Source organism: Lipotes vexillifer, unplaced genomic scaffold (genome assembly GCF_000442215.2).
Source record: "Lipotes vexillifer unplaced genomic scaffold, Lipotes_vexillifer_v1.1 scaffold366, whole genome shotgun sequence".
Taxonomy (NCBI): domain Eukaryota; kingdom Metazoa; phylum Chordata; class Mammalia; order Artiodactyla; family Lipotidae; genus Lipotes; species Lipotes vexillifer.
In genome coordinates this window covers 2,319,757-2,341,343 of record NW_006780143.1, presented here as the reverse complement: position 1 = coordinate 2,341,343, position 21,587 = coordinate 2,319,757, and the positions used below count along the sequence as shown (strand labels likewise).

Here is a 21,587-nt window from a genome sequence, read left to right as displayed (position 1 = left end):
TCCCACGTGCCGCGGAGCGGCTGGGCCCGTGAGCCATGGCCGCTGAGCCTGCGCGTCCGGAGCCTGTGCTCCGCAACGGGAGAGGCCACAGCAGTAAGAGGCCCGCGTACCGCAAAAAAAAAAAAAAACTAGATTAAAAAATATTCTGAAATTCAACATGATAGAGAAACAAAAGATCTTAGAACTATGGCCTCCTCTCATAGGGCTTGCCATGCATTGACATTTTTAGGGAAACCTTTTTTTGGCTTGTTTTTGCATATTTTTATCAAGAATGATGAAGTGTTCACAAAGGGGTACAACTGCTTAGAATGAACTGCATATTATCCTGGGAGGGAGTAATTCAAGGCAATGTGTATTGCTTGCTGAGACATATCCCACTATTTCAACTGACTAAGCTTGGGATATTATAGAGGAGGAAGCAAGTAAAAATGGCTATGTTAGCTGCTAGGTTAATGAGGTACCACACATATAGATGTTTAATAATTTTCATTATTTTAGTCAATTTTAGAACATTAAAAGGTAAGAGAATTTTAAAGGAGACCAACAAAAAGCTGTATCCACAGTGTCCCAATGGCCTTGAAATGTGAAGGCCCACAATACTTAACTGTTCTTTTTTGTTTGATACTTTCTTTTCAGTTACAGTGATTCTGTAGGAAGAATTTCCTATCAATTTTTACTGGCTTCTCCTGCTGTCCTGAGAGTAGAGCTCTGTTCCGGTACAGTTGTTAGTCTTGTATTCTGCTGGCCCAGAACCGGCCAGTCCATTTGCGTCCCTTTCTTCCACACTGTGATGGAAATAGACAAGGCTGGCCAAGCAGCTCCTCGTGGACCACTTACCATTTCCCTCAGGCATGGGCAGATCCAGTTCTTTGCTCCACTTGGCGATGTAAATCTTGCCATCTGTGTATGGATTGTTGGGGGCGTTTGCTGCCAGCTCTGTAGAGAGCTAAGAGTTTCTTGTTCCTCTTTGGTCCCTGATACAAGGGGATCTCTGCCTCACTTGTTCCAGGCTTCTTGGTTTCTAGATTGTTCCAGGTTTCTTAGAGTTACTTTGCAATATGACTCTGCTTGATAAACTATCTTTTTTATTTTTAAACTTGTTTTTAGCAGAAACATCAGTTTGTTTCTGCTTTGGTGTTATTTTCTATTATAATTTTGTTTAATAAAAATTCATTCAATGCCACTAATCATTCAAAAGCATTGTTGGGTAAATAAAACCTAGACTCTTAGATCAAAGAATTCAATAGGAATTTAGAGGTCATTTTATCCTGTCTCCCACAGTCTTTGTTTGAGCAGCTTAAAAAATTTTTTAAAAATTTTTTATAAACTATCTTTTGATGGTTGGTGATCAAATGGAGAGTTTTATAATCAGAATAAATTTAAGACACAATGTAAAATATCCTTTTCAGAATATCTTTAGGAAAAAGAGTATACATTCTTATTAGTCTAAAATAGTTTAGAGGCAGAAATTATTTCACTCAACTCTGATTCTTGAATTTTATAATATAGCAATGATGAAATGATGAAAAGCTTTAAAAATTGCTTATCTATTACATATATGAGGTAATTACTATGTTGGTTAACTGTGTCAAGACTAGGAAAATATCTGGATTTCCCTGGCGGTCCAGTGCTTAGGACTGCGCACTTCCGCTGCAGGGAGCGTGGGTTCCATCCCTGGTTGGGGAACTAAGATCCCATATTCCGCATGGCGAAAAAAGACTAGGAGAAATACTATTTCAAAGAGAATTATCACTGTTTACATTTAATAAAAATGCCTTTCAGAAGGTCATAAAAGAAAGAGTCGGTTTCTTTGAAAATGGAAGTCAGTGATTTTCCGATTTTCCCTCCTTTTCTCTTTCCTTTTTTTTTTTTTTTTTTTTTAAAAAAACTTTTTTTTTTTTTTTTTTTTTTTTTGCGGTACAAAGGCCTCTCACCGCTGCAGCCTCTCCCGCCGTGGAGCACAGGCTCCGGACGCGCAGGCCCAGCGGCCATGGCTCACGGGACCAGCCGCTCCGCGGCATGCGGGATCCTCCCGGACCGGGGCACGAACCCGCGTCCCCCGCATCAGCAGGCGGACTCTCAACCACTGCGCCACCAGGGAAGCCCTCCTCATTGTTTTATAATAGATTTCAATTTAGACATAAAGTATATTTATATAAGCAAAAAGTATAGTATCAGTCTTCTCCTTGAAAACTTTTCTGATCTTAAGTATCTGTACACACCACACCTATGCACAGAGACTAATACTTAGAGATGATTGCCCCATTAATGTTTCTCTTTCTTTCGCTTTCCCTTTTTTAACAGGGCCTAATTGTTCGGATTTGAAGCAGCCTATGTATTTAGGATTTGAAAAAGATGTCTTTAAAACTATAGCTGATTACTATGGTCACTTGAAAGAGCCTTTGCTTACCTTTCACCTTTTTGATGCCTTTGTCAGTGTATTAGGTAAGTTGGAATATAATGAGAGTATATCTTCACTACTGATATGGAATCATTTCATTTTTCACTATCTTGAGACTTCCATTAGCCCAATTTCCATAGCTTTTTTGAAATAAAAACAGATGGGATGCTTGCCTAGTTGGAGTCCTGCTCTATAAAGGAGGAAAAGAAAATAGTTAAGCTCTGTTATGAAACCTAAACAAGGACCAGTAGTTTTTATTTCTTAGGGAGGAATAATATGTTCTATGTCATTGCTGTACAAAAAAGTATGACTTTATTGGTAAAGAATGTAAATTTGACATTTACTCTTCATGAGTAAATCTACTACCCTGGATATGACTTCATGAATAGTCAAGTGTGAGAGAGAGATTTTCATATAGAAATCTTACTTCTTTTTATAGAAGGAACAGGTTTTTGTAGGACTATTTGTTATCTGTGACATGTAAAATATAGTAACTACTGTTCTCTAAAACTTGTTGCTACTTCTCACATAGATTTATATTTCAGAATTTAAACTGTCAAAGAAACATGGTAAAAAGGAAAAAGAAATCAATATTATTGGTATAGGCTTTTCTGATATTGTTCCTTTCTTCTTGGAAATCAGATTTTTCTCTTGATGTTGTGATTGTTCAATAAGTATTATTGTTTTCTTGTCCAAAAGTTTGTTTTACTGACCAAATCACTGTGTGGGTATCATACTCTGTTATGTAAATTTGTAGGAATTAGCATCCTCTTGGTTTTGAGTGTTGTGGGCTTAGCAGTCTTCGCCTTCCCATTCCTCCTCCCCTGTCTCTTCCCTTTCTACCATCTTATTTTCTTGTCGGAAAGTAGGGATGCAGCCATAGTATCCTAACAAAATAATGTATCAGCAGTATGTGAATAATGTACCTGATCTCTTAGCACAGTATGTCAATTTTAAGATTTCATAGGATTTCTCATAATAAGAAGCAAAATGGAGCAATTATAAATCACGTACATAAGAGTGAGTTTGTTCTCAGAGAGACCAATATTGAGAACAGATGAAGGGGTTAGACCTAGTACTGTGCTTTGAGACCACTGGGTCTTCTTGGTATTTTGTTTTCCACCAAGGAGAATTGGGGGCTTATGTCCTTGTGAGTATCATGCCTAATGATGACTACTTGCTGTTATTTAAGATGCATAAAGACTAATTGAGTAGATTCTCATTATAGCCACTTAATGCCATTATGCGACTGGTAAAAGACAAATTCTAAAGACAGGATTAAAAACCACTTCTTAGATTTTCTTCTCATTTTCCATTTTCATAATGTTTTATGGTAGAATTTAGAAACAAAAGAACTTGGAACTTAAAAAAAATGAATTCCAATTGTTTTAAAAATTTAGTTTTTTATTGGAGTATAGTTGATTAACAATGTTGTGTTAGTTTCAGGTGAACAGCAAAGTGATTCAATTATACATGTATCTATTCTTTTTCCCATTTAGGTTATTACAGAGTACTGAGCAGAGTTCCCTGTGCTGTACAGTAGATCCTTGTTGGTTATCTATTTTAAATATAGCAGTGTGTACATGTCAATCCCAAACTCCGTATCTATCCCTCCCTCCCAACCTTCCCCTCTGGTAACGATAAGTTCGTTCTCTAAGTCTGTGAGTCTCTTTCTGTTTTGTAATAAGTTCATTTGTATCAATTTTTTTAGATTCCACATATAAGCGATATCATATGTTATTTGTCTCTGTCTGACTTCACTTAGTATGATAATCTCCAGGTCCATCCATGTTGGTGCAAATGACATTATTTCATTTATTTTGATGGCTGAGTAATATTCTTTTGCACATATGTACCACTTCTTTATCCATTCATCTGTTGGTTGGTGGACATTTAGGTTGCTTCCATGTCTTGGCTATTGTAAACAGCACTGCAGTGAACATTGGGGTGCATGTATCCTTTTGATCCATGTTTTGTTCTGGATATATGCCCAGGAGTGGAATTGTTGAATCGTGAGGTGGGTCTATTTTTACTTTCTTAAGGAACCTCCATACTGTTCTCCACAGTGGCTGTATCAATTTACATTCCCACCAACAGTGTAGGAGGGTTCCCTTTTCTCCACACACCCTCTCCAGCATTTATTGTTTGTAGATTTTTTGATGATGGCCATTCTGACTGATGTGAGGTGATATCTCATTGTAGTTTTGATTTGCATTTCTCTAATAATTAGTGATGTTGATTATCTGTTCTTATGCCTCTTGGCCACCTGTGTCTTCTTTGGAGAAATGTCTGTTTAGGTCTTCTGCCCATTTTTTGATTGTGTGTGTGTGTTGTTTTTTTTTTTAAATTGAGACGCATGAGCTGTTTGTAAATTTTGGAGATTACTTGCTTGTTGGTCGTATCATTTGCAAATATTTTCTCTCATTCTGTGGGTTGTCTTTTCATCTTGTTTATGGTTTCCTTTGCTGTGCAAAAGCTTTTAAGTTTAATTAGGTCCCATTTGTTTTTGTTTTTATTTCCATTATCTAGGAGATGGATCAAAAAAGATCTTTCTGTGATTTATGTCAAAGAGTGTTTTCCTCTAAGAGTTTAATAGTATCTGGCCTTACATTTAGGTCTTTAATTCATTTTAAGTTTATTTTTGTGTTTGGTGTTAAAGAATGTTCTAATTTCGTTTTTTTACATGTTGCTGTCCAGTTTTCCCAGTACCATTTATTGAAGAGACTGTCTTTTCTCCAGTGTATAGTCTTGCCTCCTTTGTCATAGATTAATTAACCATAGGTATGTGGGTTTATTTCTTGGCTTTCTATGCTGTTTCATTGATCTTTATTTCTGTTTTTCTGCCAATACCATACTGTCTTGGTTACTGTAGCTTTGTAGTATAGTTTTGAAGTCAGGGAGCCTGATTCCTCCAGCTCCATTTTCCATTCTCAAGATTGCTTTGGCTATTGGGGGTCTTTTGTGTTTCCATACAAATTGTGAAAGTTTTTGTTCTAGTTCTGTGAAAAGTGCCACTTGTAATTAGATAGGGATTGCACTGAATCTGTAGATTACCTTGGATAGTATAGTCATTTTGACAAATTGATTTTTCCAATCCAGGAACATGGTATATCTTTCCATCTGTTTGTGTCATCTTGGATTTCTGTCACCAGTGTCTTACAGTTTCCAGAGTACAGGTCTTTTGTCTCCTTAGGTAGGTTTATTCCTAGGTATTTTAATCATTTTGATGCGATGGTAAATGGGATTGTTTCTTTAATTTCTCTTTCTGATCATTGGTAGTTAGTGTATAGAAATGCAACAGATTTCTGTGTATTAATTTTGTATCCTGTAACTTTACCAGATTCATTGATGAGCTCTAGTAGTTTTCTGGTGGCACCTTTAGGATTTTCTATGTATAGTATCATGTCATCTGCAAACAGTGACAGTTTTACTTCTTCTTTTCTAATTTGGATTCCTTTTATTTCTTTTTCTTCTCTGATTGCTTTTACTAGGACTTCCAAAACTATGTTGAATAAAAGTGGCAAGAGTGGACATCCTTGTCTTGTACATGATCTTAGAGGAAGTGCTTTCAGCTTTTCACTGTTGAGTATGATGTTAGCTGTAAGTTTGTCATATATGGCTTTTATTATGTTGAGGTATGTTCCCTCTGTGCCCACTTTCTGGAGAGTTTTTTTTTTTTTAATCATAAATGGGCGTTGAATTTTGTCAGAAGCTTTTTCTGCATCTATTGAGATGATCATATGGTTCTTATTCTTCAATTTGTTGATGTGGTGTATAACACTGATTGATTTGCAGATATTGAAAAATCTTTACATCCCTGGGATAAATCCGACTTGATCATAGTGTATGATCATTGTAATGCAGTGTTGGATTTGGTTTGCTAGTATTTTGCTGAGGATTTTTGCATCTATGTTCATCAGTGATATCGGCCTGTGATTTTCTTTTTGTGTAGTATCTTTGTCTGGTTTTGGTATCAGGGTGAGAGTGGCCTCATAGAATGATTTTGGGGGTTTTCTTTCCTCAGCAACGTTTTGGAATAGTTCAGAAGGGTACGTGTTAACTCTTCTCTAAATGTTCAGTGGATTTTGCCTGTGAAGCCAACTGGTCCTGGACTTTTGTTCGTTGGGAGTTTTTTTTTTAACATCTTTATTGGAGTATAATTGCTTTACAATGGTGTGTTAGTTTCTGCTGTATACAAAGTGAATCAGCTATACATATACATACATCCCCATATCTCCTCCCTCTTGCGTCTCCCTCCCACCCTCCCTATTCCACCCCTCTAGGTGGACACAAAGCACTGAGCTGACTGCTCTGTGCTATGTGGCTGCTTCCCACTAGCTATCTGTTTTACATTTGGCAGTGTATATTATGTCCATGCTACTCTGTCTCTTTGTCCCAGCTTACCCTTCCCCCTCCCTGTGTCCTCAAGTCCATTCTCTATGTCTGTGTCCTTATTCCTGTCCTGCTGTTGAGAGTTTTTTTTATCACAGTTTCAGTTTCAGTACTTGTGATAGGTCTGTTCATATTTTCTGTTTCTTCCTGGCTCACTCTTGGGATATTGTACCTTTCTAAGAATTTGTCCATTTCTTCTTGGTTGTCCTTTTTATTGGCATATAGTTGCTTGTAGTAGTCTCTTATGATCCTTTGTATTTCTGTGGTGTCCATTGTAACTTCTCCTTTTTCATTTCTAATTTTATTGATTTGAGCCCTCTCCCTCTTTTTCTTAATCTGTCTGGCTAAAGGTTTGTTAATTTTGTTTATCTTTACAAAGAACCAGCTTTTAGTTTCATTGATCTTTTCTATTTTCTTCATTTGTATTTCATTTATTTCTGCTCTGATCTTTATGATTTCTTTCCTTCTACTAACTGTGGGTTTTGTTTGTTCTTTCTCTAGTTGCTTTAGGTGCAAGTTTAGGTTGTTTATTTGTGATTTTTCTTGTTTCCTGATGTAAGATTTTATTGCTATGAACTTCCCCCTTAGAACTGCTTTTGCTGCATCCCATAGGTTTTGGATTTTCGTGTTTTCATTTTTATATGTCTCTGGGTATTTTTTGATTTCCCCTTTTGATTTCTTCAGTGATGCATTGGTTGTTTAGTAGCATATTGTTTAGCCTCCATGTGTTTGTGTTTTTCACCATTTTTTTTTGTGTGTGTGGTTGATTTCTAATCTCATAGTGTTGTGGTTGGAAAAGTTGCTTGATATGATTTCAGTTTTCTTAAATTTACTGAGGCTTGCTTTGTGGCCCAGCATGTGATCAATCCTGGAGAATGTTCCATGTGCACTTGAGAAGAATGTGTATTCTGCTGCTTTTGGATGGAATGCTTTATAAATATCAATTAAGTTCATCTGGTCTAATGTGTCATTTAAGGCCTGTGTTTCCTTATTGATTCTCTATCTGGATGATCTGATAGAAATGGATGGACCATTTTGATGGTCCATTGATGAAAGTTTTGTGTTAAAGTCCCCCACTATTATTGTGTTACTGTTGATTTCTCCTTTTACGGCTGTTAGTATTTGCCTTATATAGTGAGGTGCTCCTATGTTGGGTGCATATATATTTACAATTGTTATACCTTCTTCTTGGATTGATTCCTTGATCATTATGTAGTGTCCTTCTTTGTCTGTTACAACAGTCTGATATGAGTATTGCTACTCCAGCTTTCTTTTGATTTCCATTTGCATGGAATACCTTTTTCCATTCCCTCACTTTCAGTCTGTATGTCTCTAGATCTGAAGTGGTTCTCCTGTAGACATGATATATACTGGTCTTGTTTTTATATCCATTCAGCCAGTCTATGTCTTTTGGTTGGAGCATTTAATCCATTTACATTTAAGATAATTATTGATATGCATGTTCTTACTGCCATTTTGTTAATTGTTTTGGATTTGTTTTTGTAGGTGTTTTTTCTTCCCTTCCTCTTTTATTCTCTTGTGATTTGATAACTAACTTTAGTGTTGTGTTTGGATTCCTTTTTCTTTCTCATGTGTATCTATTGTAGATTTTTGGTTTGTCATTACCCTGAGGTTTTGATATAGCAGTCTATATATATAAACAAGATTGTTTTAAGTTGCTGGTCTTTTAATTTCAACTGCATTTCCAATATCCTGCATTTGTGTTCTCTTTTTCTTGCATTTGCTGGTTTTGATATCATACTTGTGTGCAGATGATTTCCCACCTTTACTGTATGTTTGCCTTTACCAGTGAGCTTTTCCATTTGCTATTTTCTTGTTTCTAGTTGTGGCCTTTCATTTTCCACTTAGAGAAATTCCTTTAGCATTTGTTGCAAAACTGGTCTGGTGGTGCTGAATTCTCTTAGCTTTTGCTTGTCTGTAAAGCTTTTGATTTCTCTGTGGAATCTGAATGAGAGCCTTTCTGGGTAGAGTCAGTTGGAAGCTCAGTGGAAGCTGACTGAAGAAATTCTCATTTGAGCACTGGCTTCTAGGATATCAAATGGAAGGTGTTTAAAAATGTATGAGTTCCAATTTGCATCAGTTGCATTTGTGATGTCACTGGTCTGTTCTACCCCCAATTGTTCATTTTGATCTCATCTAGGAATTAAAGCTGGTTGTTTCCAAATTGATGTCAGAGTCAGCCATCAGCTAAAATATTTTCAAGAGGCTTTGAGGTGGAAAAGGATGGATAGAATGGAGAATTTATTATTCTTAGGTGTCAGCAATAATAGACTAATGTGTATAGATGGTGACATATATTAACCTTCCCTGATCAGTCCTTCTCAAGTGAATATATTTCAGACACCCTGCATTGAAAACCATAGTTTTTAGAACTTTACATAGTGAAAGAAGAAAGTCTTCTAGGTTGTGAGGACCATAATTTGTTTATATGAATAACAAAGATTATCTAATATAGCAATGCTATTAGAATCTGTGGGAAAGCGTATCATATCTAGGTCTGTGCAAACTAGATACATAGGTTGAATCCCAGGAGGAATTAGTCATTCCTTAAACCTTTTGACTTACTTTGATTGGAATAGGATCCCCTTAGATAAAATGCTTTAAAGTAGGTAATCAGTCTACTTTTTTGTAGAAGCTAATTCTGCAGCAATTTCAATGGAAATGGTTTTTAGTTTAGTTAATGAATTTCTTTTGAGGGTTATTCCTTTGCTTCTTGCATGAAATAATTCTGGCTTTATGCCATAACTGTGACCCTGAGAACAGTCATTGATAGGTGAAACAGGATATCGAAGTGTTCTTAAAGAAAAAATGAAAAAAAAAAAGACATTTTTGGAGGTTTAAGACTTACCCTTTACTTATACTATACTTCCTCTCAGCAGCCTGACCTAACAATGTAACTGTGACTAGTAATAAATCTTCATTTCCAAAATGGCAGTTCCTTATATTAAGATCAGAGTTCGGCTGACTCCTGAATAGGGTGAGTGAGATAGTATAGCAGCCTTTACACACACTTTACATGCACCCTGGAATCCACTGAGCTGTGTAGCTTGCGATAAGTTGGCATACTGAGGAAAAGAGAAGGCAGAAAGGAAGCACAAAGGGGCATGGGAGCAGGGAAGAGTGTTTTGGAAAACTGGCTGGCTTGTGTGTTATATGATGTTGATATCTGAGATCCTAGACTGGTGATCTATGGGCCAAGTCTGGCTCATGAATACATCTGGTTTAACTTGTATGTTTTAAAAAGAAAGTTTAATTAATTGCCAAACTTTAAGAAATAGGAAATTCACATAAGAGTTTATATTTTTGGTTTCTGCTCCTATAGGCAGGTGAGTTTGTGGCTCCTGGTTTATGTGCTAATAGGCTGGAAGGCTGACACAGTAGGTCTTTGCTGTTTGCTTTCTCCTAGATGTAAAGTTTAGAAAATGCCATTGAAATTCACTAGACTGGTTATACATTGGATCATGTAACTCAAAGGCTGAGATGTCCTCCTATGTTTTTTAACCTAGAAATATCCATAAGGTTAGGTTTTCCATTCTTTGGTTCTTTTTTTTTGCTGTACGCGGGCCTCTCACTGTTGAGGCCTCTCCCGTTGCGGAGCACAGGCTCCGGACGCGCAGGCTCAGCCGCCATGGCTCACAGGCCCAGCCGCTCTGCGGCATGTGGGATCTTCCCGGACCGGGGCACGAACCCGCGTCCCCTGCATCGGCAGGTGGACTCTCAACCACTGCGCCACAAGGGAAGCCCCTCTTTGGTTCTTTTGTATAGTGATTTCTAGGAGATCCTCTGGAGCTGTGTGCCATCTTGCTTTGTAACCTCTTTGCCCTCATGCACTTCGGGTCATCTCAGGGTCCTTATCCCATGTAATCCTTAGGGGAAAACAATTCCTTTTTTCAGAGAGTGCCTACTTGGTGCACTTGACCAGACAGAGAGCTCTTGCCCATGTTAGTCTGAAGTTCTTGCTGGTGGTGCTCCCTGCTCTCAGGGCCCAGGGCTTATGGCCCAAGCTTTTGAAATTGCAGATGGGCCAGGGTAAAGATACTGAATCACCTCCAGATGTAATGACTACTGTTATGTCAATATTATTGGAATAAAGTGAGTTAGGTAGTTCTTAAAGATGGAAATTTAGGCAAATGCCTAGGTATTCACTGGCTGTAACTAAACACATAAATTACACACTACTATATATAAAATAGATAAGCAACAAAAACCTTCTGTATAGCACAGGGAACTATATTCAATATCTTATAATAAACTATAATGGAAAAGAATCTGAAAAAGAATTATATATATATATATATATATATATACGCACGTATAAATAAATCTATATGATATAGTAAATATATATATAACTGAATCACTTTGCTGTACACCTGAAACTAACACAACATTGTAAATTAATTCTTCAATAAAAATGGTTAGGTGGTGCAGTGGTTGCGAGTCCACCTGCCGATGCAGGGGACACGGGTTCGTGCTCCCATCTGGGAAGATCCCACATGCTGTGGAGCGGCTGGGCCTGTGAGCCATGGCCGCTGAGCCTGCGTGTCCGGAGCCTGTGCTCCGCAAGGGGAGAGGCCCACGTACCGCCAAAAAAGAAAAAAAAAAAAAAAAATTGTTGGTATGTTCTGCGTGTAAATCCTTTGTTAGATATATTTATTGCAAATATTTTCTCCTGGAGTGTAGTTCTTTTCCCCCCTTTTCTTAACAGTGTCTTTCAAAAAGCAGAAGTTTTCAGTTTTGAAGTCTATTCATGCTTTTTGTATCTCAATAAAATTTTGCCTACCTTTAAATATTGTACTATTTCATTTATAATGTTACTACCTTACAACAACATTCTTTCATTTTTTTCCACTGCCCTTTGGGCTATTGTTATCATACATTTTAGTGCTACATATATTTTTAATAATGTGTTATAACCCTACTATATATTGTTGTTATTTTTTCTTTAAACAGATGATTTTCTTTCTTTCTTTTGTTTCTGTTTGCTTTCTTTTAAAATATTTTTTCTTCCAGTTTTGTTGAGATATTATTGACATACAACACCTTATAAGTTTAACATAAACAGAATAATGATTTGACTTGCATACATCCTGAAATGATTACCAGAATAAGTTTAGTGAACATCCATCATGTCATTATAGATGAAGAATTAAAGAAATAGAAAAAAATGGGTTTTTTTTTCCTTGTGATGAGAACTCTTAGGCTATGCTCTGTTAACAATTTTCATATATAACATAGAGCAGTGTTGATTATATTTATTTTGTTGTACATCACATTCCTAGTACTTATTTACCTTATAGCTGGATGTTTGTACCTTTGATTGCCTTCATCCAATCCCCTCACCCCTGCCTCTGGCAACCAGAAATCTGGTCTCTTTTTCTATGAGTTTGTCTATTTGTTTGTTTTCGATGTATTGACCTGCAACACTACGTTAATTCCTGTTATACAACATAGTGATTTGATATTTCTTTTTTTTTTAATTAATTTATTTATTTTTGGCTGCGTTGGGTCTTTGTTGCTGCGGGCAGGCTTTCTCTAGCTGTGGCAAGCGGGGGCTACTCTTCGTTGCAGTGTGCAGGCTTCTCATTGCAGTGGCTTCTCTTGTTGCGGAGCACGGGCTGTAGGTACGCAGGCTTCAGGAGTTGTGGCTCACGGGCTCTGGAGCGCAGGCTCAGTAGTTGTGGCACACGGGCTTAGTTGCTCCACAGCATGTGGGATCTTCCCGGACCAGGGCCTGAACCCGTGTCCCCTGCATTGGCAGGCGGACTCCCAGCCACTGTGCCACCAGGGAAGCCCCAGATTTGATATTTCTGTACATTTTAAACTGATCACCAAGATGAGTCTTTTTACAGTATGTCACCATACAAGATATTACATAGTTATTGACTATATTCTCCTAATGTACTAAATGTATATATATGTAATTTCATACCTGTGATGCATTTATTTTGCAACTGGAAGTTTGTACCTCTTAGTCTCCCTCACTTTTTCTTTCCCCACACATCTCCCCTCTGGCAACCACCTGTTCGTTCTACATATCTATAGCTCTGTTTTTGTTTTGTTATGTTTGTTCACTTCTTTGGTGTTTTAGATGGCACATATAAGTGAAATCATACAGTATTTGTCTTTCTTTGACTTACTTTACTTAGCATAATACCCTCTAGGTCCATCCATGTTGTTGCAGTGGCAAGATTTCATTCTTTTTAATGGCTGAGTAGTATTCCATTGTGTGTGTGTGATATATGCATACATACACACACACACAAACACACACACCTTCTTTATCCATTCATCTATTGGTGGTCATTTTGGTTGCTTCCATATCTTGGCTATTGTAAATAATGCTGGAATGAAATAGGGGTGCATGTATCTTTTATAATTACTGTTTTTGTTTTCTTCAGATATATACCCAAGAGTGGAATTGCTAGATCATATGGTAGTTATATTTTTTAATTTTTGAAGAATCTCTATAATGTTTTCCATAATGGCTGCGCCAACTTGCATTCCCATTAACAGTGCACAAGAGTTCCCTTTTCTCCACATCTTTGCCAACCCTTACTTGTTGTCTTTTTGATAACAGCCATTCTGACAGGTGTGAGGTGGTATCTCACTGTGGTTTTGATTTGCATTTCCCTGATGATGAGTGATGTTGAACATCTTTCCATGTGCCTGTAGGCCGTTTGTATGTTTTCTTTGGAAAAATGTCTGTTCAGATCCTCTGTCCCCTTTTTAATCAGGTTGTTTGGTTTTCTGATGTTGAATTGTATGAGTTCTGTTTTTTTCGGGGGGGGGTATTAACCCCTTATTGGATACATTGTTTGTAAATCTTCTCCCATTCAGTAATTGGCCTTTTCCTTTTGTTCATAGTTTCCTTCACCATGCAAAAAGCTTTTTAGTTTGATGTTGTCCCATTTGTTTATTTTTGCTTTTTTTTTTTTGGATACATATCCAAAAAATATTATAAGACCAGTGTCAAAGAGCACGCTGCCTGTTTTCTTCTAGAAGTTTTATGTTTTCAGGTCTTACATTTAACTCTTTTTTTTTTTTTTGGCGGTACGCAGGCCTCTCACTGCTGTGGCCTCTCCCATTGCGGAGCACAGGATCCGGACGCGCAGGCTCAGCGGCCATGGCCCATGGGCCCAGCCGCTCCGCTGCACGTGGGATCTTCCTGGACCGGGGCACGAACCCGTGTCCCCTGCATCAGCAGGCGGACTCTCAACCACTGCGCCACCAGGGAAGCCCTGATGTTGAATTGTATGAGTTCTGTTTTTTTTGGGGGGGGGGTATTAACCCCTTGTTGGATACATTGTTTGTAAATCTTCTCCCATTCAGTAATTGGCCTTTTCCTTTTGTTCATAGTTTCCTTCACCATGCAAAAAGCTTTTTAGTTTGATATTGTCCCATTTGTTTATTTTTGCTTTTGTTTTTTTGGATACATATCCAAAAAATATTATAAGACCAGTGTCAAAGAGCATGCTGCCTGTTTTCTTCTAGAAGTTTTATGTTTTCAGGTCTTACATTTAAGTCTTTAATCCATTTTGAATTTACTTTTGTGCATAGTGTGAGAGAGTACTCCAGTTTGATTCTCTTGCATGTAGTTTTCCAGTTTTCCCAGCACCAATTATTGAAGTGGCTGTCTTATCCTTATTGTGTATTCTTGCCTCCTTTATTGAGATTAATTGCTCATATTAGTGTGGTTCACTTCTGGGCTCTCTGTTCTGTTCCATTGATCTGTGTGTCTGTTTTTGTACCAGTACCATACTGTTTCGATGACTGAAGCTTTGTAGTATAGTTTTAAATCAGGGCGTATGCTACCTTCAGCATTGTTTTTCCTTCTCAAGATTGTTTTGGCTATTCAGGGTCTTTTGTGTTTCCATAAAAATTATTTAGAATTATTTATTCTTGCTATGTAGAAAATGCCAGTGGTGTTTTGCTAGGGATTACATTGAATTCGTAGATTGCCTTGGGTAGTATGGCTATTTTAACAATGAGCACGAATGCATGAGCACTGCACATCTGTCCAGTTGTTTTTGTCATCTTTGAATTCTTTCATTAATGTCTCATTGTTTTCAGAGTACAAGTTTTTTATCTCCTTCATTAGATTTATTCCTAGATATTTTATTCTTTCTGATGCAATTGTAAATGGGATTTTCTTAATTTCTTTTTCTGATAGTTCATTATTAGTGTATAGTAATGCAACAGATTTTTCTATATTGATTTTGTATCCTGCAACTTTACCGAATTTGTTTATGAGTTCTAACAGTTTTCTGGTCCTGGACTTTTGTTTGTTTGGGGTTTTTTCATTACTGATTCAATTTCATTATTGGTAATTGGTCTGTTCAAGTTTTCTGTTTCTTTCAGATTTAGTCTTGGGAGACTGTACATTTCTAGGAAGTTATCCATTTCTTTTAGGTTGTCCAATTTATTGGCATATAATTTTTGTTTGTGGTAATCTCTTATGATCCTTGTATTTCTGTGGTATCTGTTTAACTTCTCCTCTTTCATTTCTGATTTTATTGATTTGGGCCCTCTCTTTTTTCTTGATGAATCTAACGATTTATCAATTTTATTTATCTTTTCAAAGAACCAGCCTTTAGTGTAATTGGTGGTTTTTATTTTTCGTTTTTTTTTTTGTTTGTTTTTAGTTTTTTTTTCATTTGTTTCTTCTCTGATATTTATTTCTTTCCCTCTACTAACTGGGTTTTGTTTGTTCTTCTTTTTCTAGTTCCTTTAGGTGTAAGTTTAGGTTGTTTGAGATTTTCTTGTTTCCTGAAGTAAGCTTGTGTCACTTCCCTCTCAGAACTGCTTTTACTTCATCCCATCAATTTTGGATCATTGTATTTCCACTCTCATTTGCCTCCAGGTATTTTTTGATTTCTTCCTCTTTTTGTTTTGTGTATCCTTTGACTACTTATTGTAGATATAGGTGAATTTTACTACTTTTGCCTTTTAGACTTCCTATTAGCTTTATAACTGGTTGATCCACTACCTTTACTGCATGTTTGCCTTTACCAGTGAGATTTTTCCTTTCATAATTTTCACATTTCTAGTTGTGGCCTTTTCTTTTTTGCTTTGAGAAGTCCCTTAACATTTTTTGTAAGGCCAGTTTGGTGGTGCTGAAGTCTTTCTAGCTTTTGCTTATCTGTAAAACTCTTTATCTCTCCTTCAACTCTGAATGATAACCTTGTTGGGTAGAGTTTTCTTGGTTGTAGGTATCTTTCCTTTCATCTCTTTGGGTGTATTGTTCTACTCCCTTCCGGCCCACAAAGTTTCTGCTGAAAAATCACCTTGTGGTTTTATGGGACTTCCCTCATACCTAACTAGTTGATTTTCTCTTGCTGCTTTTAGGATTCTCTCTTTACATTAAATTTTTGCCATTTTAATTATAATGTGTCTTGTTGTGGACCTTTTGGGGTTAATCTTGTTTGGGACTCTGTCTACTTCCTGGGCCTGGATGTCTTTTTCCTTTGCCAGGTTAGGGATATTTTCAGCTGTGATTTCTTCAAATAAGTTCTCTTCCCCCTTCTCTCTCTGTTATCCTTCTGGGACCCCTATAATTCAAATGTTAGTATACTTAATGCTGTTCCAGAGGTCTCTTAAACTTTCCTCATTTTAAAAAGTTCTTTTTCTGTTTTCTTTTTTGTTCAGCTGGGTGAATTTCCACTGCTCTGTCTTCCAGATTGCTGATTTGTTCCTCTGGGTCTACTATATCTAGTTTACTATTGATTCCTTCTAGTGTATTTCAATTATTGTATTCTTCCACTTTGCTTGGTTCTTTATGTTTTCTAACTCTTTGTTGAAATTCTCACTGTGTTCATCCATTCCTCTCCTGAGTTCAGTGAGTATCTTTATTGTCATTACCCAGAACTCTTTATTGGGTAGATTGCTTATCTCCACTTCAAGTTTTTTCCCTGAGGTTTTGTATTGTTCCTTCTTTTGGAATATATTGCTTCTTATCCTCATTTTATGTAATTCTCTGTTTTTATGTCTGTGTATTTAGTAGGTTGGTTGCACTTCCTGATCCTTGGAGAAGTAGCTTTATATAGGAGATGTATTGTGGGACCAGTGGCACATCACCCCCTTCTGGTCACCAGAGCTGTATGCCCTGCTTGTGCTCCCTATGTAGGCTGTGTTTGCCCTTTTGTTGTGGTGAGGCCACCTACTGTGGGTGCACTGGGAGGTGGGGCTGCTCCCCTTCACCCCCAGCCCAATTGACTGCAAGGCCGTGAGTCGTGTGGTGGATGTGGGCTTGCTGGAGGGTGGGGTAGGCTTCACACATGGCTGGCTCTGTGATCTGGTGGTCCATGGCTGCTGTGGGCCCGCTGGTGGGTGGGGCAGGCCCCCTAGCACTGGAGGATTCCAAAATGGTGCTTTTGCCAGCACTGGTTCATCACGGTAGAATGAGCTCCCCAAAATGGCTGCTGCCAGTGTCCCACCCCCAGGAAGAATCCCAGTCTCCTCCTCCCTCTCTGGGGGACTCTCCAAGATGAGCAAGTCGGTTTGACCCAGGCTCCTTTCAAACTACTGCTTCTGTGCTGGGACTCAGAGTACCTGAGATTTTGCACATGCCCTTTAAGAGTGGAGTCTCTGTTTCCTCCAGCCCTCCAGCCCTCCTGAATGTAAGCCCCACTTGGTTTCAAAGCCAAATGTCCTGGGTGTTTGTCCTTCTGGTGCAGGAATCCCAAGCTGGGGAGCCCCATGTAGGATCTGACCCCTCACTTTCTGGGGAGGACCTCTGCAGTTGTGATATTCCTACCATTTGTGGTTTGACCACTCATTTATGTGGGTCCTTTAATATTGAATCTCTGCTCCTCCTACATGTTTCATTGTGACTCTTTTTTTATATCTTTAGTTGTGGAAAATCTTTTCTGCTAGTCTTCAGGTCATTTTCATAGCTCTGTAAGTAGTTGCAACTTTGGAGTGTCCATGGGAGAAGGTGAGTTCAGGGTCTTTCTACTCTACCATTTTGTCCCTCCCCCTACCCTTGAATGTTTACTTTTATGCTTTGTACCACATACTAGGAAATACGCCTTGCCAAAAGAAATGCACTATGATTTCAATTATCTTGAAGTCTTATTTATAAAACTGTATGTGTGTGTATATATATATGAAACATATAAAGTTAAGGTGAAATTTGACTCTCCATAGGTGTTTATAATTTGGTAAAAGAAGGGATTTGTGGCCTAATGTGATAGAAGTCTTTGTGGCAAAAGTAAAAGACTTCATGGAGAAATAGATCTAGAATTTAATTGGTCTTTACCAGATCCAACTGCTACCAGTTCCAACCTCATGCAGACTGTAATCATGCCTTGCATCTTCCTTCCTCCCTCCCTGTTACCCCTTTACAGTCTATTCTCTATACAGCTGCCAGAGTAAAAATAATTCAAATCAAATGACTCTCCTGCCCAGAATCCTTCAATGGCTTCTTGGGTCACTTACAGTGAAACCCAGAGTCCTTAATGATAGTCTACAAGGTTCTACATGATCTGGCTCTTGGCTTCCTTTCTAACCTCATTTCTGACTTGAATATTCCTTGCATACCCCTCTCTCTTCACACTGCCCTCATTGCTGTTCCTCAGACATTCCAGACATACTCCCTTGTCACAATCTTTGTAATTGCTATTTCCTTTACCGTGAAAATTTGTCTCTGTGATATTTGCCAGGCTTACTCTCATTTTCTTCAGATTTCTGCTCAAATGTCCTCCTTAATGAGTAACTTTCCCCAAAACTCTAGGAGTATTTTCTCATCATTCCCCAGCTCCTTTCCTTTTTTTTCTTCAAACCCAAAGTCCTTAGTCTGGCATTCAAGGCCTTCTGAGATCTCATCTCTGCTAACCTTTTTCACTTCATTTCTATTGGGCACTCACAGCCTATACTATAGTCTTATTTTTTTTTTTTTTTAAATGGCTTCAAATGCTTGGCTTTTTATTTATTTATTTATTTATTTTTGGCTGCGTTGGGTCTTCGTTTCTGTGCGAGGGCTTTCTCTAGTTGCGGCGAGCGGGGGCCACTCTTCATTGCAGTGCGCGGGCCTCTCACTATCGCGGCCTCTCTTGTTGCGGAGCACAGGCTCCAGACGCGCAGGCTCAGTAGTTATGGCTCACGGGCCTAGTCGCTCTGCGGCATGTGGGATCTTCCCAGACCAGGGCTCGAACCCATGTCCCCTGCATTAGCAGGCAGACTCCCAACCACTGCGCCACCAGGGAAGCCCTACTATAGTCTTATTGAGTGACTTACAGGTTCCCTAATATGCCTGTTGCACATGTCTCTTGCAGCACCTCTCACATTTTGCTACTTACTTTTTTATGGGCCTCTCCTTCTCACAGTGCATAAGCTCTTTAAAGGAAGGGACCTGGCATATTTTTATATTTCTGAGATCTAGCATTGTTCCTGGCATATCGTACATGGCCAGTAAATATTTACTGAATATAAATATTCAACTATTCTCTCCAAGCAGAGACTAGTTGGAACTTGAAAAAGTTGGATATGAACCAATAAATCAGTGAAAGCAGTTTCATCTCTTCAGAAGGCTTGGAGGTGTGTGTGTCCAGAGACAAATATGGTTGAAGAGAGCACAATATTAGAATACCCTAATTTTTAGCAAAATCATATTGGGTGAGGAGGGATGACATGTAACATGATTGAATCATCACACTTAGCTAGAAAAAATAGCTTAAGTGGGAGGAAGGTGTTATTTAGAAAGAAGCAGAGCCATTAGGCACCAGAACGACTCTAACAGCATTAGTCCTATTATTTAGTCTGTGAGAGTCATGCAGGATGGTGACCATGCTCCTCATGAGGAAATAGTGCAAAAGGGGAAACTTCAGGGCAGTGATGGCACATTCATGTTCTTGCTCATGCTGTCTTGGACCTCTTACAGAGTGTTGAGAGTTAAGTTAGGCTTAACCTGACTGCTCTTGGCCCAGAGGGAAAGAGTGCTATGAAAATTTAGTTTTATCTGTCAAGGGTGTGGGACGGGGAAATGGCTGTATTTGTTTTATATATTTGCCAACGCTGGTTGGTGGTTCGTGTTTTCTATGCAGATTTGTGACAGTGGATCTGTGTCAGTTAGCCCAGTATAATTGCACATGTAAACATGCTTTATATAATTTTAGTAATACATGTTTTGTAAAAATGTGAACATAATAGAGTCAGGTAGGCTATAGGTTTTTAAAGGATTAAAACCTTTTTTTTTTCTAAATCAGGTTTGTTACAAAAAGAGAAAATGGCCATTGAAGCATTTCAAATTTGCTGCCTCCTCCTGCCTCCTGAAAATAGAAGAAAGTTACAGCTGTTGATGAGGATGATGGCAAGGATCTGCTTAAATAAGGAGATGCCACCACTGTGTGATGGCTTTGGCACCCGAACACTGGTAGGTTGATTTCTAACATCTACGAGGACTGGAGTTTTGGGGTTAAAATTCACTTGAGTAAAGTTTACTAGCTTGGCAACCAGAGGAAGGTACAAGGCAGGCTCGCTTAAAGAGCCATGGCTTGGAATCCACCCAGACTGGTATTGTGCTTTTGGTCTTAGTGACTTAAAGAACATAATGAAAAGTAAAGAGTGAGTAGGGGTAGAGTGTAGAGTGAGTGTAGAGATATATCTTTCAGGGTATGATCTAAGGGTCCATGAGTGAGGATATTTCTTAATATATTCTGTTTTGCTTAAAAACATAGGCTAATTTTGAATTCTACTTTGTCATGTCAACATGTGTTTTAAAATAGGGTCTAGTTTAGAATTATTTAGTAGCAAAATTTATTAATTTTCCTCAAAAAATATCTTAGAGCAAAATTGATGTTCCATTGGGATGTACATCCTTTCCATATGTTGGTGAACCATTGTGTATGCCTGAGGGTCCACTGTTCGACTTTTAGAGGTGTGGCATAAGATCAGAGGACAAATCAGCACCCAGTAGAGTGATTCTTGACCTTTTTTTGGGGGGGGGTGGATGGGTAGGTGGGCTAATGGACCTTTTTGTAAAGCTGAAGAAAACTTTGCACCTGTTCCCCAGAAGAATGCATGTGTAAAATTTTCTATACAATTTCAAGGCACTCACAGATCCCCTGGGGTCCCTAGTCTCCAGATAAAGTCTCTGTGTGTGTCTCTCCCTCTGTACATATATGTGAGTGAAGATAAAGTATCATCTGCAGTATGTTGATGAAATGAAGTCTTATTAAACAGAATTACATGATGTCATGCTTATAGGTTTTTTAAAATTATAGTTGATGTTCAATATTATATAAGTTGCAGGCGTATAATATAGTGATTTACAATTTTAAACGTTTTGTTCCATTTATAGTTATAAAATATTGGCTATATTTCTTGTGCTGTATAATATATCCTTGTAGCTTATTTTATACATAATAATTTGTAATTCTTTTTTTTTAATTGGAGTATAGTTGATTTACAATGTTGTGTTAGTTTCTGCTGTACAGAAAAGTGAGTCAGTTATGCATGTACATATATCTACTCTTTTTTAGGTCCTATTTCCATATAGGTCATTACAGAGTGTTGAATAGATACAGTAGGTGCTATACAGTAGGTTCTTATTAGCTATCTATTTTATATATAGTAGTGTGTATATGTCAATCCCAATCTCCCAATTTATCCCTCTGCCCCTTTCCCTTTTGGTAACTATAAGTTTGTTTTCTACATCTGTGACTCAATTTCTGTTTTGTAAATAGGTTCATTTGTACCATTTTTTTAGATTCCACATATTGCGCCTCCCCTCTTCACTCTCCCCACTGGTAACCACTTGTTTGTTCACTATATC

The 21,587-nt window shown here is 38.0% G+C and overlaps 1 protein-coding gene across 2 annotated transcripts in view; it reads left to right on the top strand.

The window, feature by feature from the left end:
• Window positions 1–21,587, top strand: part of DEPDC1B (DEP domain containing 1B) — a 95,284-nt gene that overhangs the window by 56,231 nt on the left and 17,466 nt on the right. For both annotated transcript variants that reach the window (XM_007453223.1, XM_007453224.1), the window contains exons 7-8: window positions 2,305–2,445; window positions 20,020–20,186. In XM_007453223.1, the coding sequence (XP_007453285.1) occupies window positions 2,305–2,445; window positions 20,020–20,186 (308 nt within the window). The remainder of the gene's footprint in view (window positions 1–2,304; window positions 2,446–20,019; window positions 20,187–21,587) is intronic.